The 24,593-nt window shown below is 40.6% G+C and overlaps 2 protein-coding genes across 2 annotated transcripts; both read right to left on the bottom strand.

Moving 5' to 3' along the window:
* Positions 1-292: 292 nt before the first annotated feature.
* On the bottom strand, positions 293-8,667 carry LOC137411915 (hemagglutinin/amebocyte aggregation factor-like). The gene is made up of 5 exons (XM_068097195.2): positions 8,484-8,667; positions 8,312-8,390; positions 6,674-6,868; positions 1,977-2,129; positions 293-1,614 (listed from the first exon to the last, which is right to left on the bottom strand). Exons 1-5 carry the CDS (start codon positions 8,536-8,538, stop codon positions 1,566-1,568), a joined length of 531 nt encoding a protein of 176 aa, XP_067953296.2. The 5' UTR covers positions 8,539-8,667; the 3' UTR covers positions 293-1,565.
* A 2,238-nt stretch (positions 8,668-10,905) lies between these two features.
* LOC137411905 (hemagglutinin/amebocyte aggregation factor) lies at positions 10,906-19,029 on the bottom strand. Its single transcript, XM_078769765.1, has 5 exons — positions 18,857-19,029; positions 18,685-18,763; positions 17,030-17,224; positions 12,449-12,601; positions 10,906-12,083 (listed from the first exon to the last, which is right to left on the bottom strand). The coding sequence occupies exons 1-5, from the start codon at positions 18,909-18,911 to the stop codon at positions 12,035-12,037; spliced, it is 531 nt and encodes a 176-aa protein (XP_078625891.1). The 5' UTR covers positions 18,912-19,029; the 3' UTR covers positions 10,906-12,034.
* Between the last annotated feature and the right edge of the window lie 5,564 nt (positions 19,030-24,593).

The raw sequence follows: 24,593 nt of genomic DNA, 5'->3' as shown, positions 1-24,593 counted from the left end.
TTGGATTACAGCTGTGATTGGCTGAATTATGTTGCCACGTCAACCATCTCAGTAACTTGGGTTGTGTACGCAATATTTTTAAAAACCGTTCAAGATTTAGCTTTCATATCACACAGATATATGCCTCATATCATCCAAAAGGTGGGGGACCTATTGTATCAGCTCCTTGTTTTTATTTACTTTTCAGTGCGTTGAAATTCACTTCATTTGTTGTAGTTTATGGATTTACTAGATTTTTTAGGTGACCTCAAATGCCTTTTCTTCTCTTGGAGTAAGACTTCAAACACAAAAATGATGCAACCAGTACAACTTTATTAGAAGAAGCTGATAAAAGTTATGATGAACCTTTCGCAAAAAAAAAATTCAAATCATTAATTTTTTCAGCAAGGATTGTTCAGAATTCATCATTGATTGTATGCTGTTTAGCATTTTGCAAAGAATAAATCACAGTGTGGGCAAAAACATCACGGTAAAAGATACAATTGTCCAAGAAACAGCAACTTTAAATATGTATCAATAAAAATAAAAATAAAAACCACCTTTAGAGGCCATTTTTCCCCGCAAGCGGGGGTTGGCCTTTTTCGGGAACTGTGGTTGTTGTTGTTTTTCGGTTCCCTTTTTAAAGCAATGTTTTACAATTTTATAATGCGTTAAATATGTATCAATATTAGGACAAATCAGGACTTGGAAGAAATTATTTCCTTGATAATAATTATGTGTCCTCATATTAAAATGTGATAAACGTTTGTGTTTCTTGGAATATTACATCTCGAATTCGAGAGCATTTTGAATGTCCCATGTATGTGTGTATGTATGTACGTGTGTGTGTATTATGTATGTATGTATGTATGTATGTATGTGTGGATGTATGTATGTGTGGGAAGTGTTGGCTTAGGTTGGCGGAAGAAATTGATTGAAAAAAGAATGCATTTGATAAAATCATTATTGAAGAAAGTACAGCAGTATTGGTTATACAGGGTGGACCTAAAAATGGCAGCACGTAAGTGCGATGAATGTTAAAGTGCTATTGTAATGTTAGTTTTGAACATTAAACCTTCCAAAGGTTTTTTTTTTTTTGTTATTTATAATTATCATCACATATTTCAAACTTGAGGACTTAAAAAACACTTGTGCTGCAATTTACTTTGCGGATGTTTACTACTGCTCCGTGAGTAACAGTGAAAGTTTGAAAGCTTTAAACTCTAAATGCTTCATGCTTGGTACTGGATGTTGATTCCAAAGTAATTTTGTACCAACCTGTTTAGTTTGTTGCTGGCTTGTTTTGTTGCTTGTTGTTTTCAGTGTGCAGCTTCATGGGGTGAGGTGTTTGAAAGCACTTTTATGTGAATTATAGAAACGCTGGTGCTGCACTTGTGTGATTACACACAAAGCTGGGCGGATTCACTTTGGGGTTTTTCTTTACAAATTTCACATTAATTCATATTGTATATCTGTCACTGGTCATTGACTTACGATTTTTTGTGTCATTTACCTTTTTACGGCCCACCCTGTATTAAAGCTTGCAAAGGTATTACAACTTATCAAGCACTTTTAATTGTTTTTCATTATTCTTCTTTTTGCATCTTGCATGACTGGAATTTCCAGCGACGATCTCTGTGGATACAAAAACGACAACAGAATGAAAAAGGTCAGTTCGACTCAACGAAAAATCATCATTTATTTTCAAATTAAACTTTTCACCTGGAAATGAAATAAAAACTCGGAATTTTTTTTCGTATACATTGTCGAGACTCATGGAAGAGCTAAACACAGAACGGATCAGGACGTAACAGAACGAAAAGAAGAGTAGAAAGAGAGGGAAATGAAGGGGACACCAGGGAGAGGGACAAAATAGAGGTCGACTCAGAGAAATACAGTGATGTGGGGAAGAAGGAGGGGAAGGTAGAATGCACCATAACTTATGCTCACACATTGAATTATATATAATAAAATTCAATAATACCCTCCAAACTCACTCTTTATGGTTATCGTGAATGCTGTTCACTCCGACCAGGAATTCATTCGATGGGGTCGTCCACTTTAGCGGGCCGTCCCATTCGTTCAAGAACCCCGTCCATTTGCAGGAAGTGAAAGTCGCACCTTTCTGTGAGCAGCACTTGAAGCGCCATCTGTATGATTTATCAAAACATCATGGAATACCTCAAGAACGGGAATAAATATTCCATTCCTGATAATCTGCCACTGCAGTATCAAATTGTTGCCATGTATTTACAAACGCAAATCACAATATAAGGAGCAAGGTAAACAAACGAATAATTATTTAATTGTGATGAATACTGATCATAAATAAACAAGACTGGTGTTTATAAGGACAACCCAGGCCAAAAGGTCAACATAGACCAAAGGTCAACAACTTATTTTAGGGATTTCGCAAGTACTGTGTCGTGTTATGCATGACAACATCCTTGTTTGTTTGTTTCTCGATGAGCAGGATATCTCAAAATTATGGATGGATTCACACGAAACTTGGTGGACAGGTTGGGTGTGTCACAAGGACGGTTTGATTCAACTTTGGTAAATATGAAGATCCAGATCAGAGAATTTGTTTTGTGATTCTTCATTACCTCTGCCACCAAAGGTGGATGGTGGTTATGTTTTCACCCCTGTCTGTTTGTCCGTTTGTCTGTTTGTTTGTTTGTGAACAAAATATCTCAAAAAGTTGTGGACGGATTCGGACGAAATTTAGCAACGATGTATCGTATGTCACAAGGAAGAAAAGATTAGATTTTGGTAAAGATCCGGATTCGGATCCGGCTCCGAGAAATTTTTAAGTGATTCTTCACCATTGGGAGATCGTGCCAAAAACTATACACAGCAGGATATTTAAAAAAGTTGTTGACGGATTTGGACGAAACTTGGTGGACTGGTTGGGTGTCTGACAAGGACAAATAGATTCGATTTTGGTGAAGATCTGAATATGGATTCGGATATGAGAATTATGAAAAATTTTTACGTGAATCTTCACCATTGGGAGATTTGGGCCAAAACCGATACATAGCAGGATATCTCAAAAAATTATGGATGGATTTGGACGAAACTTGTTGGACAGGTTGTGTGTGTGACAAGGAAAAATGGGTTCGATTTTGGTGAAGACCTGAATATGGATTCGGATATGAGACTTATTTAATTTTTCCAGTGATTCTTCACCATTAAGTGATATGGCCACCTAGGCGGAGGTATGCTCTCTACTGAGTGCCGTTCTAGTTCACCATTAAGTCATAGGGCAAAAAACAATGTAGAGCAAGATATCTCAACAGGTTGTGGACGGATTATGACAACAAAATGTCGTGGATGAATTTGATACAGTGCCTTCAGACAGTATTCACACCACTTGATTTTTACACATTTTCGTTTGTTACAGCCTGAATTTAAAATGGACTAAATTGAGATTTTTTGTAACTGATCTACACATAAATACCCCGTAATGCCAAGATGGATTTTTTATTTGAAATTTTTACAAGTTAATTTAAAATGAAATATGGAATATATAATTTACATAAGTATTCAACCCCCGAATCAATACTTAGTATAAGCTCCTTTGGCAGCGATTACAGCTTCGAGTCTTCTTGGGTAGGTCTGTATCAGGTTTGCGCATCTCGATTTGGTGAATTTCTCCCATTCTTCCTTGCAGATTTGCTCAAGCTCTGTAAAGTTGGATGGGGAGTGTCAGTAAACAGCAATATTCAAGTCTTTCCACACATTCTCAATGGGATTCAAGTCTGAGCTTTGTTTGGGCCACTCAAGGACTTTCATGTTCTTGTTCTGAAGCCATTCCAGTGTTGCTTTGGCTGTATGCTTGGGATCATTGTCCCATTGGAACATAGGTCTTCGCCACAGTCTGAGGTCTTTTGCAGTCTGAAGCAGGTTCTCCTCAAATATTTGCCTGTATTTGTCTCCATTCATTGTTTCCTCTGTCCTTACAAGTCTCCCTATCCCTACCGCTGAAAAGCATCCCCATAGCATGAGGCTACCACCACCATGTTTCACAGGAAGGATGGTGTTAAATGGGCGATGAGCTGTGCTCGGTTTCCGCCAGACGTAGTGCTTTGCATTCACGCCAAAGAGTTCAATTTTCGTCTCAGCAGACCACATAATCTCTTGCCTCATGCTCTCAGCCTTTCATGTGACTTTTTTTTTTTTTTTTTACAAACTCCAGGTGTGCTGTCATGTGCCTTTTTCTGAGGAGTGGAAACCGTCTGGCGACTCTCCCACAAAGCCTAGATTTGCTAAGTGCTGCAGAGACTTGTCTTTCGAGCAGATTCTCCCATCTCAGCCAAGGAATTCTGTAGTTCTGTCAGAGTGGTCATTATGTTCTTGGTCACCTTTCTGACCAAAGTCCTTCTTGCCCGATTGCTCAGTTTGGTTAGACAGCCAGCTCTAGGAAGAGTCTGGGTAGTTCCATATTCTTTCCTTTTCCTAATGATGGGGCTCACTGTGCTCTTGGGAACTTTCAGCACTCGAGAAATTGTTTTATACCTTTCCCCAGATCTATGCCTCCTCACAATTCTATCTGAGTTGTACAGACATATCCTTGGACTTCATGGAAGAGTTTCTGCTCTGAAGTGCACTGTGAGCTCTGAAGCTCTGAAGCTCTGAAGCTCTGAAGCACTGTGAGCTCTGAAGGACCTTATATAGAAAGGTGTGTTTCTTTCTAAATAATGTCCAATCAATTGAATTGGCCACACATGGATCCAATCACATTAAAGACACATCTTGAGGATGACCAAAGAAGATTGCATGCACCTGAGCTCAATTTGGAGTGTCATTGCAAAGAGGTTGAATCCCTATTGACTCAAGACATTTTAGTTTTTCATTTTTAATTATTTTGTGAAATTTTCTTTAAAAAATCCACTTTGACATTCATCATGAGGTATTACGTGTAGATCAGTGACAAAAAATCTCAATTCAAGCCATTTTATATTCAGGCTGTAAAAAACAAAATGTGAAAAAGCCAAGGTGTATGAATACTTTCTGAAGGCAATGTAGGTGGATGAGTTGGTTAGGTGACAAGAACAAGCCATTTCCATTTTGGTTCATGTCTGGATTTAGGTCCAACCGATCAGTGGGCTTTCTAGTTTAGTTACCGGACATGTTCCCAAAATATTTTCCTTGATTAATTCAACCTCCTCACCCCAGTCCTCAACTCTCCATCCTCCACCACAAGTCCTCAACTCTCTCTTTCCACCACTACAAGTCCTAAACTCTCTCTCCACCACTACAAGTCCTCAACTCTCTCTCTCTCTCCACCACTACAAGTCCTCAACTCTCTCTCTCCACCACTGCAAGTCCTCACCTCTCCCTCCTCCACCACAAGTCCTCAACTCTCACTCCCCCACCACTGTTCCTCAACTCTCCCCCCCCCCCCTCTCCGTCCACCACAAGTCCTCAACTCTCACTCTCCCACCACAAGTCCTCAACCCCCTCCCAACCCTAAACCCAGGGTGTCAATCCCCTCTCCACTTCAGATCTTTGAACCTCCTCGCCACCCCAAGTCCTCAATCCCCTTCCCCACCCCCTCCTTCTCGAACGCAACTCTGTGTCCTCCCGTTCCCCTTTCTTCCCATTCTTCACAGCAAGAGGGCATTCTTACATCATTGTATATTATTTCTTCATTAACCAAACATAGCTTTTGTGCAGCTATTTCACCCCAATTATGCTTCCCTCTTCCCGTGATCTCCCTTTCACTCTTACTTCTACTCTGCTGTTGGTGATTTCCGTTTTCCATTTGGTTCCTTCCATTCTGCTCTATCTCTTCCATGAGCCTCGACCTTGTGTACAAAAAAGATCAGCTTCGAGGTGTACACTCGACATCAACAATTCAATCTTAAGGCCATGTCCACATCAACATTGATCTCATCATAACATCAACTAGACCGACACTCGGTAGAGAGCATACCTCCACCAGGCTGATCCGTTTACGTTTTGTATCCCACAGAAAGGTTCGATCTGGATCCGGACTTGAACCAAAATCTAATCGGCTTGTTCTTTTCGCCGAACCAACTCATCCAACAAGTTTTGTCACAAGTCGTGCATAACTTTTTGAAATATCATGATTATATATATATTCGTTTTGACCCTGTCTCTCAATGGTGAAGAATCACTTGAAAAATACTCGAAAAAAAATTCTTCACAAAATCTATTCAATTCGTCCTTTTCATGTCCCACTGATAGGCCGGATCTGGATTCGGACCTGAACCAAAATCGAATCGGCTTGTTCTTGTCACCAAACCAACTCGTTCACCATGTTTAGTCGTAACTTGTCCATAGCTTTTTGAGATATCCTGCTAAGTATCGTTTTTGGCCCTGTCTCTCAATGTTGAAGAATCGCTTAAAAAATTATTGCAGCCGGATCCGGATCTTCACCAAAATCTAATTATTTCGTCCTTGCCACATACACGACCTCTCAGCAAAATTTAGTCCGAATCCATCCACAACATTTTGACATATCGTGTTTACAGACAAACAGACAGACAGACAGACAGGGGTGAAAACATAACCTCCATCCACCTTTGGTGGCGGAGGAAACAATATGTCCGTATCAAACACCTGGAATGTAGCAACAAATGATCACATAATTCACTGTTTAGAAATTTCCATTTCACCGTGCACATTCGCTAGTATCCTGATGAAACAACTTCCAAAATCGATTTACCTTCTGTCTTCCGTGTAGTTGTCATGGTAACTATGCAGGCCAGAAATAACGAAGTTTGGGGGACATTTAAACACAATTGCTTCATCAAAACAATTCACATAATTTGTCTCATAGCATAATGGCTGGGATTCTCTTCCGAAGGTGGTTTTGCAATTTACATCCCACACTCGGTCCTCTTTGTCGTTGCGATGATAACTGGAATAGAAAACATACAAGAAAGGTAATTATGGTGAGGCAGGTTTGTGTGAAATAGATGATGGAAATAACCATTTATAGCATTTTCATAAACCCTCAATAAAACATTTATTTTAGGATTACAATTGGCTGAAATATATTACTTACTCGTACAAAGTCCGTCAAATATAACGGGTTGAAACAGTTTATTCGACGGTGCAGCCTCGTGAGCGTGCCAAAGTCCGAAGCCTCGGCCTTGTGTAACGTGTGCTCGTATCTCTTTTATTTGTTCCACATCATACGGACGTTAATGAACACCGGTTTACTCTGCGCATGTTGCACATCATGTGCAGCGAATTTCACCTCCCTGCACCCTGTATTTATAGGTATTTCAAAAAACCTTTCTGTCCACCGCCCTTGAGGCTCGGTTTGCAAGCCACCGTCGACAATTCCAATAGAAGAGATGTAATTACTCTTTTATGGAAAATGTTTTTCAAGTTTGTTTTATCATCAAAAATAGACCATAGCGAATGCAGATTCGTGTTAAAAGATTGACCTTTAACGGGTGTTAAAGGTCAATGAAGGGGGACAGATGGAGGGACAGGCATCTGTGCAAACACACAAACTGACATTGTGTTTTATACGGTAGATTCTCCTTTTACGGTACTAATTATCCCCCCATTATTGTGGGGTCGGCCGGGGGAGGTATTTGGCCCAAGTCTTTCAAGAACCGGCCGTATAGGCCTGATTATTGACTGAAGGTTATTTGGGCAGTCGTTTATATTTTACCCGGGGTGCCAGTGATAACTCTCCTAATCATCGTAAAAAGACACTGTGGGATCTTTCATATCGACCAGTGAATGCTGAGGTAGACAAGACACCCAGTTGAATGTCCATCCAGGGAACTTTGTAATACAACATGCATCCCATCTACAAGTAAAGCACCAATCCGACAATTGTTGTTGTTGTTGTTGTTGTATAGCCCCAGACAAGCCTGGTGTTTAACGGTTAGGGTGCCGGCTTGGGATCCTCGGATGCTGAGTTTGAATCCCGGTCGATTGTTGAATTAATGCCGGGAGGGTTGACTCATACTGTCATCCATCCGAGGTCGGAAAATTGAGTACCAGCTCACTGGTAATTGGGGCACTGCATCAGCGGCACAAACGCGCTTCAAGAAAAATGATGCAACCAGCAGCCACAGGCTGCATACGAAACAACAACAACAACAACTGTCCAAATCTATAAATGTTTATCAAAACAGGTATTGAGCAAAAAGTGTCTTTCAAAACCGAATAGCAAAATCAACCTCTGAAGATTATTTATGAGCATCAAAGGCCATTGATAAGAAAATGTTGATAACGACTTTGAAGAATGATTAATTGTCATAAAATATCGCAAGGGTCGACATCTACAGAAGGAACTCTGTAATAACAACTTATGTTATTATTCATGATTTAAAGTTACCTCTGGAGGCGACTGATCGATTGAGAAGGTGGACAATTATAGTTCATCACTCCATCCCAATCATTGATGCGAACAGATGCTAAAGAGGTTTAAGGGAAATGGAAATGAGAAATAAGAAATGTGATATGAAGATAAAAAAGGATGTTTAATTTTTACCTGAAGAATCACTCACCTCCCATCGTCACCAGCAGCACCAGCCCGAATAGCAGAGCAATCATCCTTGTCATTTTCAGAAAGTGTGTGATGTCCTCCGACAGTGTTATTTATACTTGAGACTTATGGGGAAGTTTAATTGTTGAGTAACTTCTTGCAAGTGTAATCTTGGATCATGTTCATTATGAATGCAGAGAAATTGTGGCATTTTATCAATCTAGACACAGATTTGCAAAGGAAAGTGTCAAAATATCACGATTACAGCATGTCACTACTTGGTCACCACTTTTGCAACCGCATACCGCAACCGCTCCAATATGCTGATACTTGATATAGTTATGCAGTTCCCTTTACATTTTGCAAAGCATTTGAAGACCATTGAATTATAACCAGGCTGTCACTTTTTTTTCCCCCCGTTTTTCACGTTTTTCAAAATATTTTTCGCTATTTTCTCGAAATGACTAAAATGTGACTTAGCCTGGTTATAATTCTATTATCTTCATTTCATGTCAGGTTATCCAGATCGGCTGACCAAACATTTCTTTGTTGTTAAGTTATCTCAGATCGGCTGACCAAACTTATTTATTTCTTGTTAAGTTATCTCTGATCGGTTTACCAAACTTATTTATTTATTAAGTTATCTCTTATCGGTCGAACAAACTTATTTAAAGTGAAGTTATCTCTGATCGGCTGACCAAACTTATTTATTTATTGTTAAGTTATCTCTGATCGGCTGACCAAACTTATTTATTTCTTTTTAAGTTATCTCTGATCGGCTGACCAAACTTATTTATTTCTTGATAAGTTATCTCTGATCGGTTTCCCAAACTTATTTATTTATTAAGTTATCTCTTATCGGTCGAACAAACTTATTTAAAGTGAAGTTATCTCTGATCGGCTGACCAAACTTATTTCACATGAAGTTATTTATCTCTGATGGGCTGACGAAACTTGATGTTAAGTTATCTCTGATTGGCTTACCAAACTTATTTCACATGAAGTTATCTCCGATCGGCTGACCAACTTATTTCACGTGAAGTTATCTCTGATCGGCTGACCAAATTTAATGTTGAGTTATCTCTGATTGGCTTACCAAACTTATTTCACATGAAGTTATCTCTGATCGGCTGACCAAACTTATTTCACATGAAGTTATCTCTGCTTGGTTTACCAAACTTATTTCACGTGAAGTTATCTCTGATTGGCTTACCAAACTTATTTCACGTGAAGTTATCTCTGATCGGCTGACCAAATTTAATGTTGAGTTATCTCTGATTGGCTTACCAAACTTATTTCACATGAAGTTATCTCTGATCGGCTGACCAAACTTATTTCACATGAAGTTATCTCTGCTTGGTTTACCAAACTTATTTCACGTGAAGTTATCTCTGATTGGCTGACCAAACTTAATGTTGAGTTATATCTGATCGGCTTACCAAACTTATTTCAGATGAAGTTATCTCTGATCGGCTCACCAAACTGGTGAAGAAGGGTTAAATCCGCCATGGTGAAGGTTAATCTCTCAATGGTGAAGGTTAATATTCCCTTTCCTGCTTCTCATCCTGTCCTCCCTACATCCTGCATTCTCTCCTGTTCCTCTTCCTCCCTTCCCCTCTCCTGCAAGAACTACAACATTGGTGAAACCGAGAGAAGACCGTGATTTATTCCGTAAACACTTGTGAGCGATTTTCATCGGGATCAATGAGTGCTTTTCACTCATTTGACCTTCCGTCTCCGCCAACTTTTCAATCCTTTCCCTAAATTCAAAGGCCCTCAGCAACAATATGGTCATCATTGACGATTCTGATCAATCGCAACGAAAAATCACACCAACATACAGAAATTCTCATTGTTGGATCGAATATTTAGAGGACTATATTGTTTACCCCCTCTGTAAGATCAGAGCCATTTATTTATAAGAGACCGAGAACAGACAGGGATTAATGTTCAATAATGTCCTAATCTCTCAGACATTATTTTCCGTCACGCCTCTGACAGGGTCGGAGACAGGGAACATTAAAATGAGCTCCGACCGACTGACCAATCATTTGTCCATATATATTTTTGTGTACAAAATATTTCAAAAACCGTTGAACCGTTACCTTTCATGTTGTAGATATCGATTCCTCCCGACGTTACCTCACCCTAATTGGATTACAGCTGTGATTGGCTGAATTATGTTGCCACGTCAACCATCTCAGTAACTTGGGTTGTGTACGCAATATTTAAAAAAACCGTTCAAGATTTAGCTTTCATATCACACAGATCGACGCCTCATACCATCCAAAAGGTGGGGGACCGATTGTATCAGCTCCTTGTTTTTATTTACTTTTCAGTGCGTTGAAATTCACTTTATTTGTTGTAGTTTGTGGATTTACTAGATTTTTTAGATGACCTCAAATGCCTTTTCATCTCTTGGAGTAAGACTTCAAACACAAAAATGATGCAACCAGTACAACTTTATTAGAAGAAGCTGATAAAAGTTATGATGAACCTTTCGCAAAAAAAAATTCAAATCACATTAATTTTTTCAGCAAGGATTGTGCAGAATTCATCATTGATTGTATGCTGTTTAGCATTTGCAAAGAATAAATCACAGTGTGGGCAAAAACATCACGGTAAAAGATACAATTGTCCAAGAAACGGCAACTTTAAAGATGTATCAATATTAGGACAAATCAGGACTTGGACGAAATTATTTCCTTGATAATAATTATGTATCCACACATTAAAATGTGATAAACGTTTGTGTTTCTTGGAATATTACATCTCAAATTCGAGAGCATTTTGAATGTCCCATGTATGTATGTGTGTATGTACGTGTGTGTGTATTGTGTGGATGTATGTATGTATGTATGTATGTATGTATGTATGTGTGTGTGTTGTGTGGATGTATGGGAAGTGTTGGCTTAGGTTGGTGGAAGAAATTGATTGAAAAAAGAATACATTTGGTAAATTCATTATTGAAGAAAGTACAGCAGTATTGGTTATACAGGGTGGACCTAAAAATGGCAGCACGTAAGTGCGATGAATGTTAAAGTGCTATTGTAATGTTAGTTTTGAACATTAAACCTTCCAAAGGTTTTTTTTTTTTGTTATTTATAATTATCATCACATATTTCAAACTTGAGGACTTAAAAAACACTTGTGCTGCAATTTACTTTGCGGATGTTTACTACTGCTCCGTGAGTGACAGTGAAAGTTTGAAAGCTTTAAACTCTAAATGCTTCATGCTTGGTACTGGATGTTGATTCCAAAGTAATTTTGTACCAACCTGTTTAGTTGTTTTGTTGCTTGTTGTTTTCAGTGTGCAGCTTCATGGGGTGAGGTGTTTGAAAGCACTTTTATGTGAATTATAGAAACGCTGGTGCTGCACTTGTGTGATTACACACAAAGCTGGGCGGATTCACTTTGGGGTTTTTCTTTACAAATTTCACATTAATTCATATTGTATATCTGTCACTGGTCATTGACTTACGATTTTTTGTGTCATTTACCTTTTTACGGCCCACCCTGTATTAAAGCTTGCAAAGGTATTACAACTTATCAAGCACTTTTAATTGTTTTTCATTATTCTTCTTTTTGCATCTTGCATGACTGGAATTTCCAGCGACGATCTCTGTGGATACAAAAACGACAACAGAATGAAAAAGGTCAGTTCGATTCAACGAAAAATCATCATTTATTTTCAAATTAAACTTTTCACCTGGAAATGAAATAAAAACTCGGTATTTTTTTTCCTATACATTGTCGAGGCTCATGGAAGAGCTAAACACAGAACGGATCAGGACGTAACAGAACGAAAAGAAGAGTAGAAAGAGAGGGGAAAGGAAGGGGACACCAGGGAGAGGGACAAAATAGAGGTCGACTCAGAGAAATACAGTGATGTGGGGAAGAAGGAGGGGAAGGTAGAATGCACCATAACTTATGCTTATACACATTGAATTATATATAATAAAATTCAATAATACCCTCCAAACTCACTCTCTCTTGTTATCGTGAATGCTGTTCACTCCGACCAGGAATTCATTCCATGGGGTCGTCCACTGAAGCGGCCTGTCCCAATCGTTCAAGAACCCCGTCCATTTGCAGGAAGTGAAAGTCACACCTTTCTGTGAGCAGCACTTGAAGCGCCATCTGTATGATTTATCAAAACATCATGGAATACCTCAAGAACGGGAATAAATATTCCATTCCTGATAATCTGCCACTGCAGTATCAAATTGTTGCCATGTATTTACAAACGCAAATCACAATATAAGGAGCAAGGTAAACAAACAATTAATTATTTAATTTTGATGAATACTGATCATAAATAAACAAGACTGTTGTTATAATATACAAGACTGGTGTTATAATATACAAGACTGGTGTTTTTAAGGTCAACCTAGGCCAAAAGGTCAACATAGACCAAAGGTCAACAACTTATTTTAGGGATTTCGCAAGTACTGTGTCGTGTTATGCATGACATATTCCTTGTTTGTTTGTTTCTCGATGAGCAGGATATCTCAAAATTATGGATGGATTCACACGAAACTTGGTGGACAGGTTGGGTGTGTCACAAGGACGGTTTGATTCAACTTTGGTAAATATGAAGATCCAGATCAGAGAATTTGTTTTGTGATTCTTCATGACCTCTGCCACCAAAGGTCGATGGTGGTTATGTTTTCACCCCTGTCTGTTTGTCCGTTTGTCTGTTTGTTTGTTTGTGAACAGAATATCTCAAAAAGTTGTGGACGGATTCGGACGAAATTTGGCAGCGATGTATCGTATGTCACAAGGAAGAAAAGATTAGATTTTGGTAAAGATCCGGATTCGGATCCGGCTCCGAGAAATTTTTAAGTGATTCTTCACCATTGGGAGATCGTGCCAAAAACTATACATAGCAGGATATTTTAAAAAGTTGTGGACGGATTTGGACGAAACTTATTGGACGGGTTGTGTGTGTGACAAGGAAAAATGGATTCGATTTTGGTGAAGATCTGAATATGGATTCGGATATTAGACTTATTTAATTTTTTCAGTGATTCTTCACCATTAAGTGATATGGCCAACTCGGCGGAGGTATGCTCTCTACTGAGTGCCGTTCTAGTTCACCATTAAGTCATAGGGCAAAAACAATGTATAGCAAGATATCTCAAAAGGTTGTGGACAGATTATGACAACAAAACTTCGTGGATGAATTTGATACAGTGCCTTCAGACAGTATTCACACCACTTGATTTTTACACATTTTCGCTTGTTACAGCCTGAATTTAAAATGGATTAAATTGAGATTTTTTTAAAACTGATATACGCATAAATACCCCGTAATGCCAAGGTGGATTTTTTATTTGAAATTTTTACAAAGCAATTAAAAATGAAATATGGAATATAGAATTTACATAAGTATTCAACCCTGAATCAATACTTCGTATAAGCTCCTTTGGCAGCGATTACAGCTTTGAGTCTTCTTGGGTATGTCTGTATCAGCTTTGCGCATCTGGATCTGGGGAGTTTCTCCCATTCTTCCTTGCAGATTTGCTCAAGCTCTGTAAAGTTGGATGGGGAGTGTCAGTAAACAGCAATATTCAAGTCTTTCCACACATTCTCAATGGGATTCAAGTCTGAGCTTTGTTTGGGCCACTCAAGGACTTTCATGTTCTTGTTCTGAAGCCATTCCAGTGTTGCTTTGGCTGTATGCTTGGGATCATTGTCCCATTGGAACATAAATCTTCGCCACAGTCTAAGGTCTTTTGCAGTCTGAAGCAGGTTCTCCTCAAATATTTGCCTGTATTTGGCTCCATTCATTGTTTCCTCTATCCTTACAAGTCTCGCAGTCCCTGCCGCTGAAAAGCATCCCCATAGCATGAGGCTACCACCACGATGTTTCACAGCAAGGATGGTGTTAGACGGGCGATGAGCTGTGCTCGGTTTCCGCCAGACGTAGCGCTTTGCATTCAGGCCAAAGAGTTCAATTTTCGTCTCATCAGACCACATAATCTCTTGTCTTATGCTCTCAGAGTCTTTCATGTGACTTTTTTTTTTACCAAACTCCAGGTGTGCTGTCAGGTGCCTTTTTCTCAGGAGTGGAAACCGTCTGGCTACTCTCCCACAAAGCCTAGATTTGCTAAGTGCTGCAGAGACTTGTCTTTCGAGCAGATTCTCCCATCTCAGTCAAGGAATTCTGTAGTTCTGTCAGAGTGGTCATTGGGTTCTTGGTCACCTCTCTGACCAAAGTCCTGATTGCCCGATTGCTCCGTTTGGTTAGACAGCCAGCTCTAGGAAGAGTCTGGGTAGTTCCATATTCTTTCCTTTTCCTAATGATGGGGCTCACTGTGCTCTTGGGAACTTTCAGCACTCGAGAAATTGTTTTATACCTTTCCCCAGATCTATCCCTCCTCACAATTCTATCTGAGTTATACGGACATATCCTTGGACTTCATGGAAGAGTTTCTGCTCTGACGTGCACTGTAAGCTATGGGACCTTATATAGAAAGGTGTGTTTCTTTCTAAATCATGTCCAATCAATTGAATTGGCCACACATGGATCCAATCACATTAAAGACACATCTTGAGGATGATCAAAGGAGATTGCATGCACCTGAGCTCAATTTGGAGTGTCATTGCAAAGAGGTTGAATACTTATTGACTGAAGACATTTTAGTTTTTCATTTTTAATTATTTTGTGAAATTTTCAAAAAAAAAGCCACTTTCACATTCATCATGAGGTATTATGTGTAGATCAGTAACAAAAAAATCTCAATTCAAGCCATTTTAAATTCAGTCTGTAAAAAACAAAATGTGAAAAAGCCAAGGTGTATGAATACTTTCTGAAGGCAATGTAGGTGGATGAGTTGGTTAGGTGACAAGAACAAGCCATTTCCATTTTGGTTCATGTCTGGATTTAGGTCCAACCGATCATTGGGCTTTCTAGTTTAGTTACCGGACATGTTCCCAAAATATTTTCCTTGATTAATTCAACCTCCTCCCCCCAGTCCTCAACTCTCCATCCTCCACCACAAGTCCTCAACTCTCTCTTTTCACCACTACAAGTCCTAAACTCTCTCTCCACCACGACAAGTCCTCAACTCTCTCTCTCTCTCCACCACTACAAGTCCTCAACTCTCTCTCTCCACCACTACAAGTCCTAAACTCTCTCTCCACCACTACAAGTCCTCCCCTCTCCCTCCTCCACCACAAGTCCTCAACTCTCCCTCCTCCACCACAAGTCCTCAACTCTTCCTCCCCCACTACAAGTCCTCAACTCTCACTCCCCCACCACTGTTCCTCAACTCTCCCCCCCTCCCCCTCCACCACAAGTCCTCAACTCTCACTCCTCCACCACAAGTCCTCAACCCCCTCCCAACCCTAAACCCAGGGTGTCAATCCCCTCTCCACTTCAGATCTTTGAACCTCCTCGCCACCCCAAGTCCTCAACCCGCTTCCCCACCCCCTCCTTCTCGAACGCAACTCTGTGTCCTCCCGTTCCCCTTTCTTCCCATTCTTCACAGCAAGAGGGCATTCTTACATCATTGTATATTATTTCTTCATTAACCAAACATAGCTTTTGTGCAGCTATTTCACCCCAATTATGCTTCCCTCTTCCCGTGATCTCCCTTTCACTCTTACTTCTGCTCTGCTGTTGGTGTTTCCCGTTTTCCATTTGGTTCCTTCCATTCTGCTCTATCTCTTCCATGAGCCTCGACCTTGTGTACAAAAAAACTCAGCTTCGAGGTGTACACTCGATATCAACAATTCAATCGTAAGGCCATGTCCACATCAACATTGATCTCGTCATAACATCAACTAGACCGACACTCGGTAGAGAGCATACCTCCACCAGGCTGATCCGTTTACGTTTTGTATCCCACAGAAAGGTCGGATCTGGATCCGGACTTGAACCAAAATCTAATCGGCTTGTTCTTTTCGCCGAACCAACTCATCCAACAAGTTTTGTCACAAGTCGTCCATAACTTTTTGAAATATCATGATTATATATATATTCGTTTTGACCCTGTCTCTCAATGGTGAAGAATCACTTGAAAAATACTCGAAAAAAATTCTTCACAAAATCTATTCAATTCGTCCTTTTCATGTCCCACTGATAGGCCGGATCTGGATTCGGACCTGAACCAAAATCGAATCAGCTTGTTCTTGTCACCAAACCAACTCGTTCCCCATGTTTAGTCATAACTTGTCCATAACTTTTTGAGATATCCTGCTAAGAATCGTTTTTGGCCCTATCTCTCAATGGTGAAGAATCACTTAAAAAATTATTGTAGCCGGATCCGGATCTTCACCAAAATCTAATTATTTCGTCCTTGCCACATACACGACCTCTCAGCAAAATTTAGTCCGAATCCATCCACAACTTTTTGACATATCGTGTTTACAGACAAACAGACAGACAGACAGGGGTGAAAATATAACCTCCATCCACCTTTGGTGGCGGAGGAAACAATATGTCCGTATCAAACACCTGGAATGTAGCAACAAATGATCACATAATTCACTGTTTAAAATTTCCATTTCACCGTGCACATTCGCTAGTATCCTTATGAACAACTTCCAAAATCGATTTACCTTCTGTCTTCACGGCGGTTGTCATGGTAACTATGCAGGCCAGAAATAGCGGAGTTTTGGGGACATTTAAACACAATTGCTTCATCAAACCAATTCACATAATTTGTCATATGGCATAATGGCTGGGATTCTATTCCGAAGGTGGTTCTGCAATTTACATCCCACACACGGTCCTCTTTGGCGTTGCGATGATAACTGGAATAGAAAACATACAAGAAAGGTAATTATGGTGAGGCAGGTTTGTGTGAAATAGATGATGGAAATAACCATTTATAGCATTTTCATAAACCCTCAACAAAACACTTACTTTGGGATTACAATTGGCTGAACTATATTACTTACTCATACAAAGTCCGTCAAATATAACGGGTTGAAATAATTTTTCGACGGTGCAGCCTCGTGAGCGTGCCAAAGTCCGAAGCCTCGGCCTTGTGTAACGTGTGCTTATGTCTCTTTTGTTTGTTCCACATCATACGGACGTTAATGAACACTCGGTTTACTCTGCGCATGTTGCACATCATGTGCAGCGAATTTCACCTCCCTGCACCCTGTATTTATAGGTATTTCAAAAAACCTTTCTGTACACCGCCCTTGAGGCTCGGTTTGCAAGCCACCGTCTACAATTCCAATAGAAGAGATGTAATTACTCTTTTATGGAAAAAAATTTTCGAGTTTGTTTTATCCTCAAAAATAGACCATAGTGAATGCAGATTCGTGTTAAAAGATTGACCTTTAACGGGTGTTAAAGGTCAATGAAGGGGGGCAGATGGAGGGACAGGCATCTGCACAAACACACAAACTGACATTGTGTTTTATACGGTAGATTCTCCTTTTACGGTACTAATTATCCCCCCATTATTGTGGGGTCGGCCGGGGGAGGTATTTGGCCCAAGACTTTCAAGAACCGGCCGTATAGGCCTGATTATTGACTGAAGGTTATTTGGGCAGTCGTTTATAATTTACCCAGGGTGCCAGTGATAACTCTCCTAATCATCGTAAAAAGACACTGTGGGATCTTTCATATCGACCAGTGAATGCTGAGGTAGACAAGACACCCAGCTGAATGTCCATCCAGGGAACTTTGTAATACAACATGCATCCCATCTACAAGTAAAGCACCAATCCGACAATTGTTGTTGTTGTTGTTGTTGTTGTTGTTGTTGTATAGCCCCAGACAAGCCTGGTGTTTAACGGTTAGGGTGCCGGCTTGGGATCCTCGGATCCTGAGTTTGAATCCCGGTCGATTGTTGAATTAATGCCCGGAGGGTTGACTCATACTGTCATCCATCCGAGGTCGGAAAATTGAGTACCAGCTCACTGGTAATTGGGGCACTGCATCAGCGGCACAAACGCGCTTCAAGAAAAATAATGCAACCAGCAGCCACAGGCTGCATACGAAACAACAACAACAACAACAACAGTCCAAATATATTAAAGTTTATCAAAACAGGTATTGAGCAAAAAGTGTCTTTCAAAATCTAATAGCAAAATCAACCTCTGAAGATTATTTATGAGCATCAAAGGCCATTGATAAGAAAATGTTGATAACGACTTTGAAGAATGATTAATTGTCATAAAATATCGCAAGGGTCGACATCTATGTAGAAGGAACTCTGTAATAACAACTTGTGTTATTATTCATGATTTAAAGTTACCTCTGGAGGCGACTGATCGTTTGATAAGGTGGACAATCATAGTTCATCACTCCATCCCAATCATTGATGCGAACAGATGCTAAAGAGGTTTAAGGGAAATGGAAATGAGAAATAAGAAATGTGATATGAAGATAAACAAGGATGTTTAATTTTTACCTGAAGAATCACTCACCTCCCATCGTCACCAGCAGCACCAGCCCGAATAGCAGAGCAATCATCCTTGTCATTTTCAGAAAGTGTGTGATGTCCTCCGACAGTGTTATTTATACTTGAGACTTATGGGGAAATTCAATTGTTGAGTAACTTCTTACAAGTGTAATCTTGGATCATGTTCATTATGAATGCAGAGAATTTGTGGCATTTTATCAATCTAGACACAGATTTGCAAAGGAAAGTGTCAAAATATCACGATTACAGCATGTCACTACTTGGTCACCACTTTTGCAACCGCATACCGCAACCGCTCCAATATGCTGATACTTGATATAGTTATGCAGTTCCCTTTACATTTTGCAAAGCATTTGAAGACCATAGAATTATAACCAGGCTGTCACTTTTTTTTTTTTTCCCCGTTTTTCACGTTTTTCACGTTTTTCAAAATATTTTTCGCGTTTTTCTCGAAATGACAAAAATGTGACTTCGCCTGGTTATAATTCTATAGTCTTCATTTCATGTCAGGTTATCCAGCTCGGCTGACCAAACATTTCTTTGTTGTTAAGTTATCTCAGATTGGCTGACCAAACTTATTTATTTCTTGTTAAGTTATCTCTGATCGGCTGACCAAACTTATTTATTTCTTGATAAGTTGTCTCTGATCGGCTGACCAAACTTATTTCTTTCTTGTTAAGTTATCTCTGTTCGGCTGACCAAACTTATTTATTTCTTGATAAGTTATCTCTGATCAGCTTGCCAAACTTATTTATTTCTTGATAAGTTATCTCTGATCGGCTGAACAAACTTATTTAAAGTGAAGTTATCTCTGATCGGCTGACCAAACTTATTTATTTCTTGATAAGTTATCTGTGATCGGCTTACCAAACTTATTTATTTATTAAGTTATCTCTTATCGGTCGAACAAACTTATTTAAAGTGAAGTTATCTCTGATTGGCTGACCAAACTTATTTCAGATGAAGTTATCTCTGATCGGCTGACCAAACTGGTGAAGAAGGGTTAAATCCGCCATGGTGAAGGTTAATCTCTCAATGGTGAAGGTTAATATTCTCTTTCCTGCTTCTCATCCTGTCCTCCCTACATCCTGCATTCTCTCCTGTTCCTCTTCCTCCCTTCCCCTCTCCTGCAGGAAGAACTACATTGGTGAAACCGAGAGAAGACCGTGATTTATTCCGTAAACACTTGTGAGCGATTTTCATCGGGATCAATGAGTGCTTTTCATTCATTTGACCTTCCGTCTCCGCCAACTTTTCAATCCTTTCCCTAAATTCAAAGGCCCTCAGGAACAATATGGTCATCATTGACGATTCTGATCAATCACAACGAAAAATCACACCAACATACAGAAATTCTCATTGTTGGATCGAATATTTAGAGGACTATATTGTTTACCCCCTCTGTAAGATCAGAGCCATTTATTTATAAGAGACCGAGAACAGACAGGGATTAATGTTCAACTAGAACGGGCACTCGGTAGAGCGCATACCTTCGCCGCAGCTACTGTTCTGTACTTGGCATGGGAGTGTAGGGAACAGAACAGTGAACAGTTTGGTGCTGATTTCATGCAAATCGGATAAGAATTGACCGAGTTATGACAAAAAACGCACATTTTGCAAGGTCGTGACCCCCCTGACCTTTGACCCCCAACCGCTAACAAGGGTAATGTCTTCACTGGGTCATGTCGTATATCACAAGATCGGGCATTGAATTCTGAACATTTTGGCATTAGTTGCATGCCAATTGGATAAAAATTGACCGCGCTATGGTAAAAATACGATTTTGACCTTTTCGTGACCTTGACCTTGACCTTTGACCCGATTGCTCCCAAAATCTAATCAAATGTGTCCCGTATAATAACCAATCATCCCACCAAATGCAATTCGGTTGAATACTTTTTGAGTTATGCGAATAACATACACACACACACACACAGACATACAAATAAATACACAGCGATCAAAACATAACCTTCCGCTTTTGCGAAGGTAATAATGTCCTAATCTCTCAGACACATTATTTTCCGTCACGCCTCCGACATGGTCGGAGACAGGGAACATTAAAATGAGCTCCGACCGACTGACCAATGATTTGTCCATATATATTTTTGTGTACAAAATATTTCAAAAACCGTTGAACCTTTACCTTTCATGTTGTAGATATCGATTCCTCCCGACGTTACCTCAACCTAATTGGATTACAGCTGTGATTGGCTGAATTATGTTGCCACGTCAACCATCTCAGTAACTTGTGTTGTGTACGCAATATTTTTAAAAACCGTTCAAGATTTAGCTTTCATATCACACAGATCGACGCCTCATACCATCCAAAAGGTGGGGGACCGATTGTATCAGCTCCTTGTTTTTATTTACTTTTCAGTGCGTTGAAATTCACTTTATTTGTTGTAGTTTATGGATTTATTAGATTTTTTAGGTGACCTCAAATTCCTTTTCATCTCTTGGAGTAAGACTTCAAACACAAAAATGATGCAACCAGTACAACTTTATTCGAAGAAGCTGATAAAAGTTATGATGAAACTTTCGCAAAAAAAAATTCAAATCACATTAATGTTTTCAGCAAGGATTGTGCAGAATTCATCATTGATTATATGCTGATTAGCATTTTGCAAAGAATAAATCACAGTGTGGGCAAAAACATCACGGTAAAAGATACAATTGTCCAAGAAACGGCAATTTTAAATATGTATCAATATTAGGACAAATCAGGACTTGGACGAAATTATTTCCTTGATAATAATTATGTATCCACACATTAAAATGTGATAAACGTTTGTGTTTCTTGGAATATTACATCTCAAATTCGAGAGCATTTTGAATGTCCCATGTATGTGTGTATGTATGTACGTGTGTGTGTATGTATGTATGTATGTATGTATGTATGTATGTGTGGATGTATGTATGTATAAAGGTGGGCACGATTCGGAAAATTTTAAGTCCGCTTACCGCTTATCCGCTCCGCCAGCCCGTGTAGTCCGATTCGCTTATCCGCTTCAGCGGCCGAAAATCTTAGTCCGCTTACCGCTTATCCGCTTATCCGCTTCGATTCGATTTTTTAAAAGCGCTTCGACGTTTTAAAAGCGATTTTTGACGTTTCTAAAGGGAATTTAATGCTTTTTAAGCCTAAATAGCCATTTCTAACTACTACAAAGACAAACAAAGCTTTTAAGATCAAAAATATACATTTTTATTTAAATAAAATTTATTCAAAATTTATTGAAATAAAGTTTTCCACTCGACTCTACTCTACGCTACAGTTAATTTAAATATAATTTTAATATATGCAAGTTACATTAAAGAAAAATCAATTTACCCGTCCTTTCTTTGACAAGAGAGTCTACTAGTCAACAGACTAGCAGTCTGTTGACTAGTCCTCGTCTTCCTCCTCCACCTCGTGGGCCTTCTTGAGGATTTGGAGGTTGCCCTTCATGAAGACGAGGGCCTCGAAGTTCGGTGCAGCCAGGGCCGACCTCTTAGGCCTGAGGATGTCCGACCCGTAGCTGAACACGCGCTCGACCGAGGCAGAGCTCGGGAGCGGCGTGTTCTGCCTGAGAAATAGAGTTACCCAAGCATCACGGAACTCGAGCGGGAAGAGATTGGGCGAGAGCCGAGTTGTTAGGGTTTCACTTATTATTCACTTAAATAAATATTCACAATTATAGAGTAACGGCTCAGGCTAACAGCTGATTTGGCGAATCGCGATGCGCTTTAATTTTTCGGTAGTCCGCTTACGCTTATCCGTTTCGGTTTCCGGGGGTTGTTCCGATTCGCTTATCCGCTTCGAAAACGTTAGTCCGCTGCAGCGGATAAGCGGATAAGCGGACTTTCGAAGCGGACCGCCCACCTTTGATAATTAGCTCACAGTTATAACGGTGTTATGTGGGGGCAACAGCTGCTACTGGAAGTAAAACTATTATAAACCACAAGCACGTATTGTTGTGGAAAACCAATCAGGTCCGCACAACTTTAGTCCAATGGTTGGTTTAATTGCATTTAGATCATCACATCATTCCTGTAAAGTAGAAATACACAATAAGTATATGATGCGACATCTCATGGGTACAGTCATCTATCTATAATTCCAGTAATCTCTGTTTGTACGTTTGTACGTTTGTTTGTCTGTGACCGCTGTTTCTCGACAACCACGGGTCCGATATACTTGAAACTTGCCAGGTATATTGCTGGGGACCCGAGGATGTGCCTTTTCAAGGTTTTAAATTAATCGGAGAAGTACTTACCGAGCTATGTCCAAAAAACGATTCAACCAATCAGAGAGCAGTGAGCTATCACGTGTGCCGAACGTGGCGATCAGACTCTGCCTCGGACGGCACATTTGACAGCGTATTCATTTATTTCACGTTGGAAAACTATGTTGCCGTTAAACTATGTTTTAAAACGAATTCAAACTGCGATTAAATTAAAACGATTCATCGTAACTGCGATTTGCGAACTTCCGGACAGTGAAGACTTCATTTCCGGCAGCCAATCACAGAACGCTTTGTTGCGTAGGCGTGGCCGATGTGAGAGCGAGCGGAGCTGAGCGCGTTACGAGCTGACCGCCATTACGGTTCGTAATTCGATTTCTTATGCGCATTATTTCTCCCAATTCAGTCAGAGCGAAGGGCGGAAGCGAAGAGCGTTGTTTTTTTTGTTTACGGGCGTACGGGCGGGGTAGAGCGTACGGGTAGCGTTTTTTTTTTTTTTTTGGCAAGGAACGGGCACCCACGTACGGGCAATGCCCTAGTATCATTCAATGCAAGCAAGCCCGATATCTATACAGGCGTACCGTTAGCGAGGCTACCGATGTAACATGTCACAAGGGAGAAGTCTCGGAGCACCGTCGCAGCAGCGGGTCTTATAGTCACGCCCCAGCGGTGACAACGAGCAGCGAGCATCACCCCGGGTTCAGTACGAATACGATTTCACTACATTCTCCCCCTGTCAGAATTATACGGCCGCGTGGCTAAAAGCGAGTGAGCGTCAGCACGAATAGGGTGCGGAGTATCAGTCGTCCCAACCGTATCGGGCCGGGCGGCGAATTTCTCTGCCAGCACGCGTCCGAAATTCCCCGGGTACGGCATCACGTATCCCTGTGTCCCCGGCGTCAGAGGCGCCAACAGGGTCGGGTGACGAAGGGGGTAACTCCAAGTCTTCGGGCCCGGGTAGTCTCGACGAGGGGAGGGTCAGTGGACTGTCGGTGATGGGAGCGTCGGGAGAGGCCATAGTCTCATAGATGGGTTCGATCGGTTCGTCCGATTCCCTACTTAGGTCGTCGACCCCGCAAGGGGCAAGGTGACGAACGGAGACAGTAGTCTCACGGCCATCAGACGTCATCACACGAGCATGCTCAGGATTAGCCTGGAGAATCTGCACTTTGTCCACTAGGGGGTCGTACTTGCTCGCGCGAACCGCCCGTTTAAGGTAGGCCGGCCCGGGCCCAGCGAGCCAGCTGGGCAAAGACCGTATACACCCCGAGCTCCTGGGGTGGTGGAAAAGTCGCTCGTGGGGAGTTTGGTTGGTTGCCATACTCAGGAGAGCCCTGATCGAGTTCAACGCCGTAGGTAGCGACCAAGCCCATTTATCGAGGCCCCGGCCGAGGGTCCGGAGGTGGAGCATGACGGCCCTCCAGATAATCCCGTTGAAGCGTTCGATCTGCCCATTAGCCTGAGGTCTGTACGGCGTGGTGTAACTAGACGCAATGTTATTTTGGAGCAGATAGCCGC

Source organism: Myxine glutinosa, chromosome 1, assembly GCF_964187855.1.
Source record: "Myxine glutinosa chromosome 1, kmMyxGlut1.1, whole genome shotgun sequence".
Lineage (NCBI taxonomy): Eukaryota > Metazoa > Chordata > Myxini > Myxiniformes > Myxinidae > Myxine > Myxine glutinosa.
The sequence above is the reverse complement of the archived record's forward strand: the minus strand, read 5'-3'. Positions and strand labels throughout refer to the sequence as shown.

What these genes read in the sequence shown, in the direction of transcription:
- LOC137411905 (XM_078769765.1), bottom strand. Translation starts at nt 18,911, where the DNA reads ATGACAAGGATGATTGCTCTGCTATTCGGGCTGGTGCTGCTGGTGACG. An exon ending in GCTGCTGGTGACGATGGGAG is followed by an intron (nt 18,764 to 18,856) that starts GTGAGTGATTCT and finishes AAACCTCTTTAG; the next exon opens with CATCTGTTCGCATCAATGAT. An exon ending in AACCGCCGTGAAGACAGAAG is followed by an intron (nt 12,602 to 17,029) that starts GTAAATCGATTT and finishes TAAATCATACAG; the next exon opens with ATGGCGCTTCAAGTGCTGCT.
- LOC137411915 (XM_068097195.2), bottom strand. Translation starts at nt 8,538, where the DNA reads ATGACAAGGATGATTGCTCTGCTATTCGGGCTGGTGCTGCTGGTGACG. An exon ending in GCTGCTGGTGACGATGGGAG is followed by an intron (nt 8,391 to 8,483) that starts GTGAGTGATTCT and finishes AAACCTCTTTAG; the next exon opens with CATCTGTTCGCATCAATGAT. An exon ending in ATTCACGATAACCATAAAGA is followed by an intron (nt 1,615 to 1,976) that starts GTGAGTTTGGAG and finishes TTGTATCCACAG; the next exon opens with AGATCGTCGCTGGAAATTCC.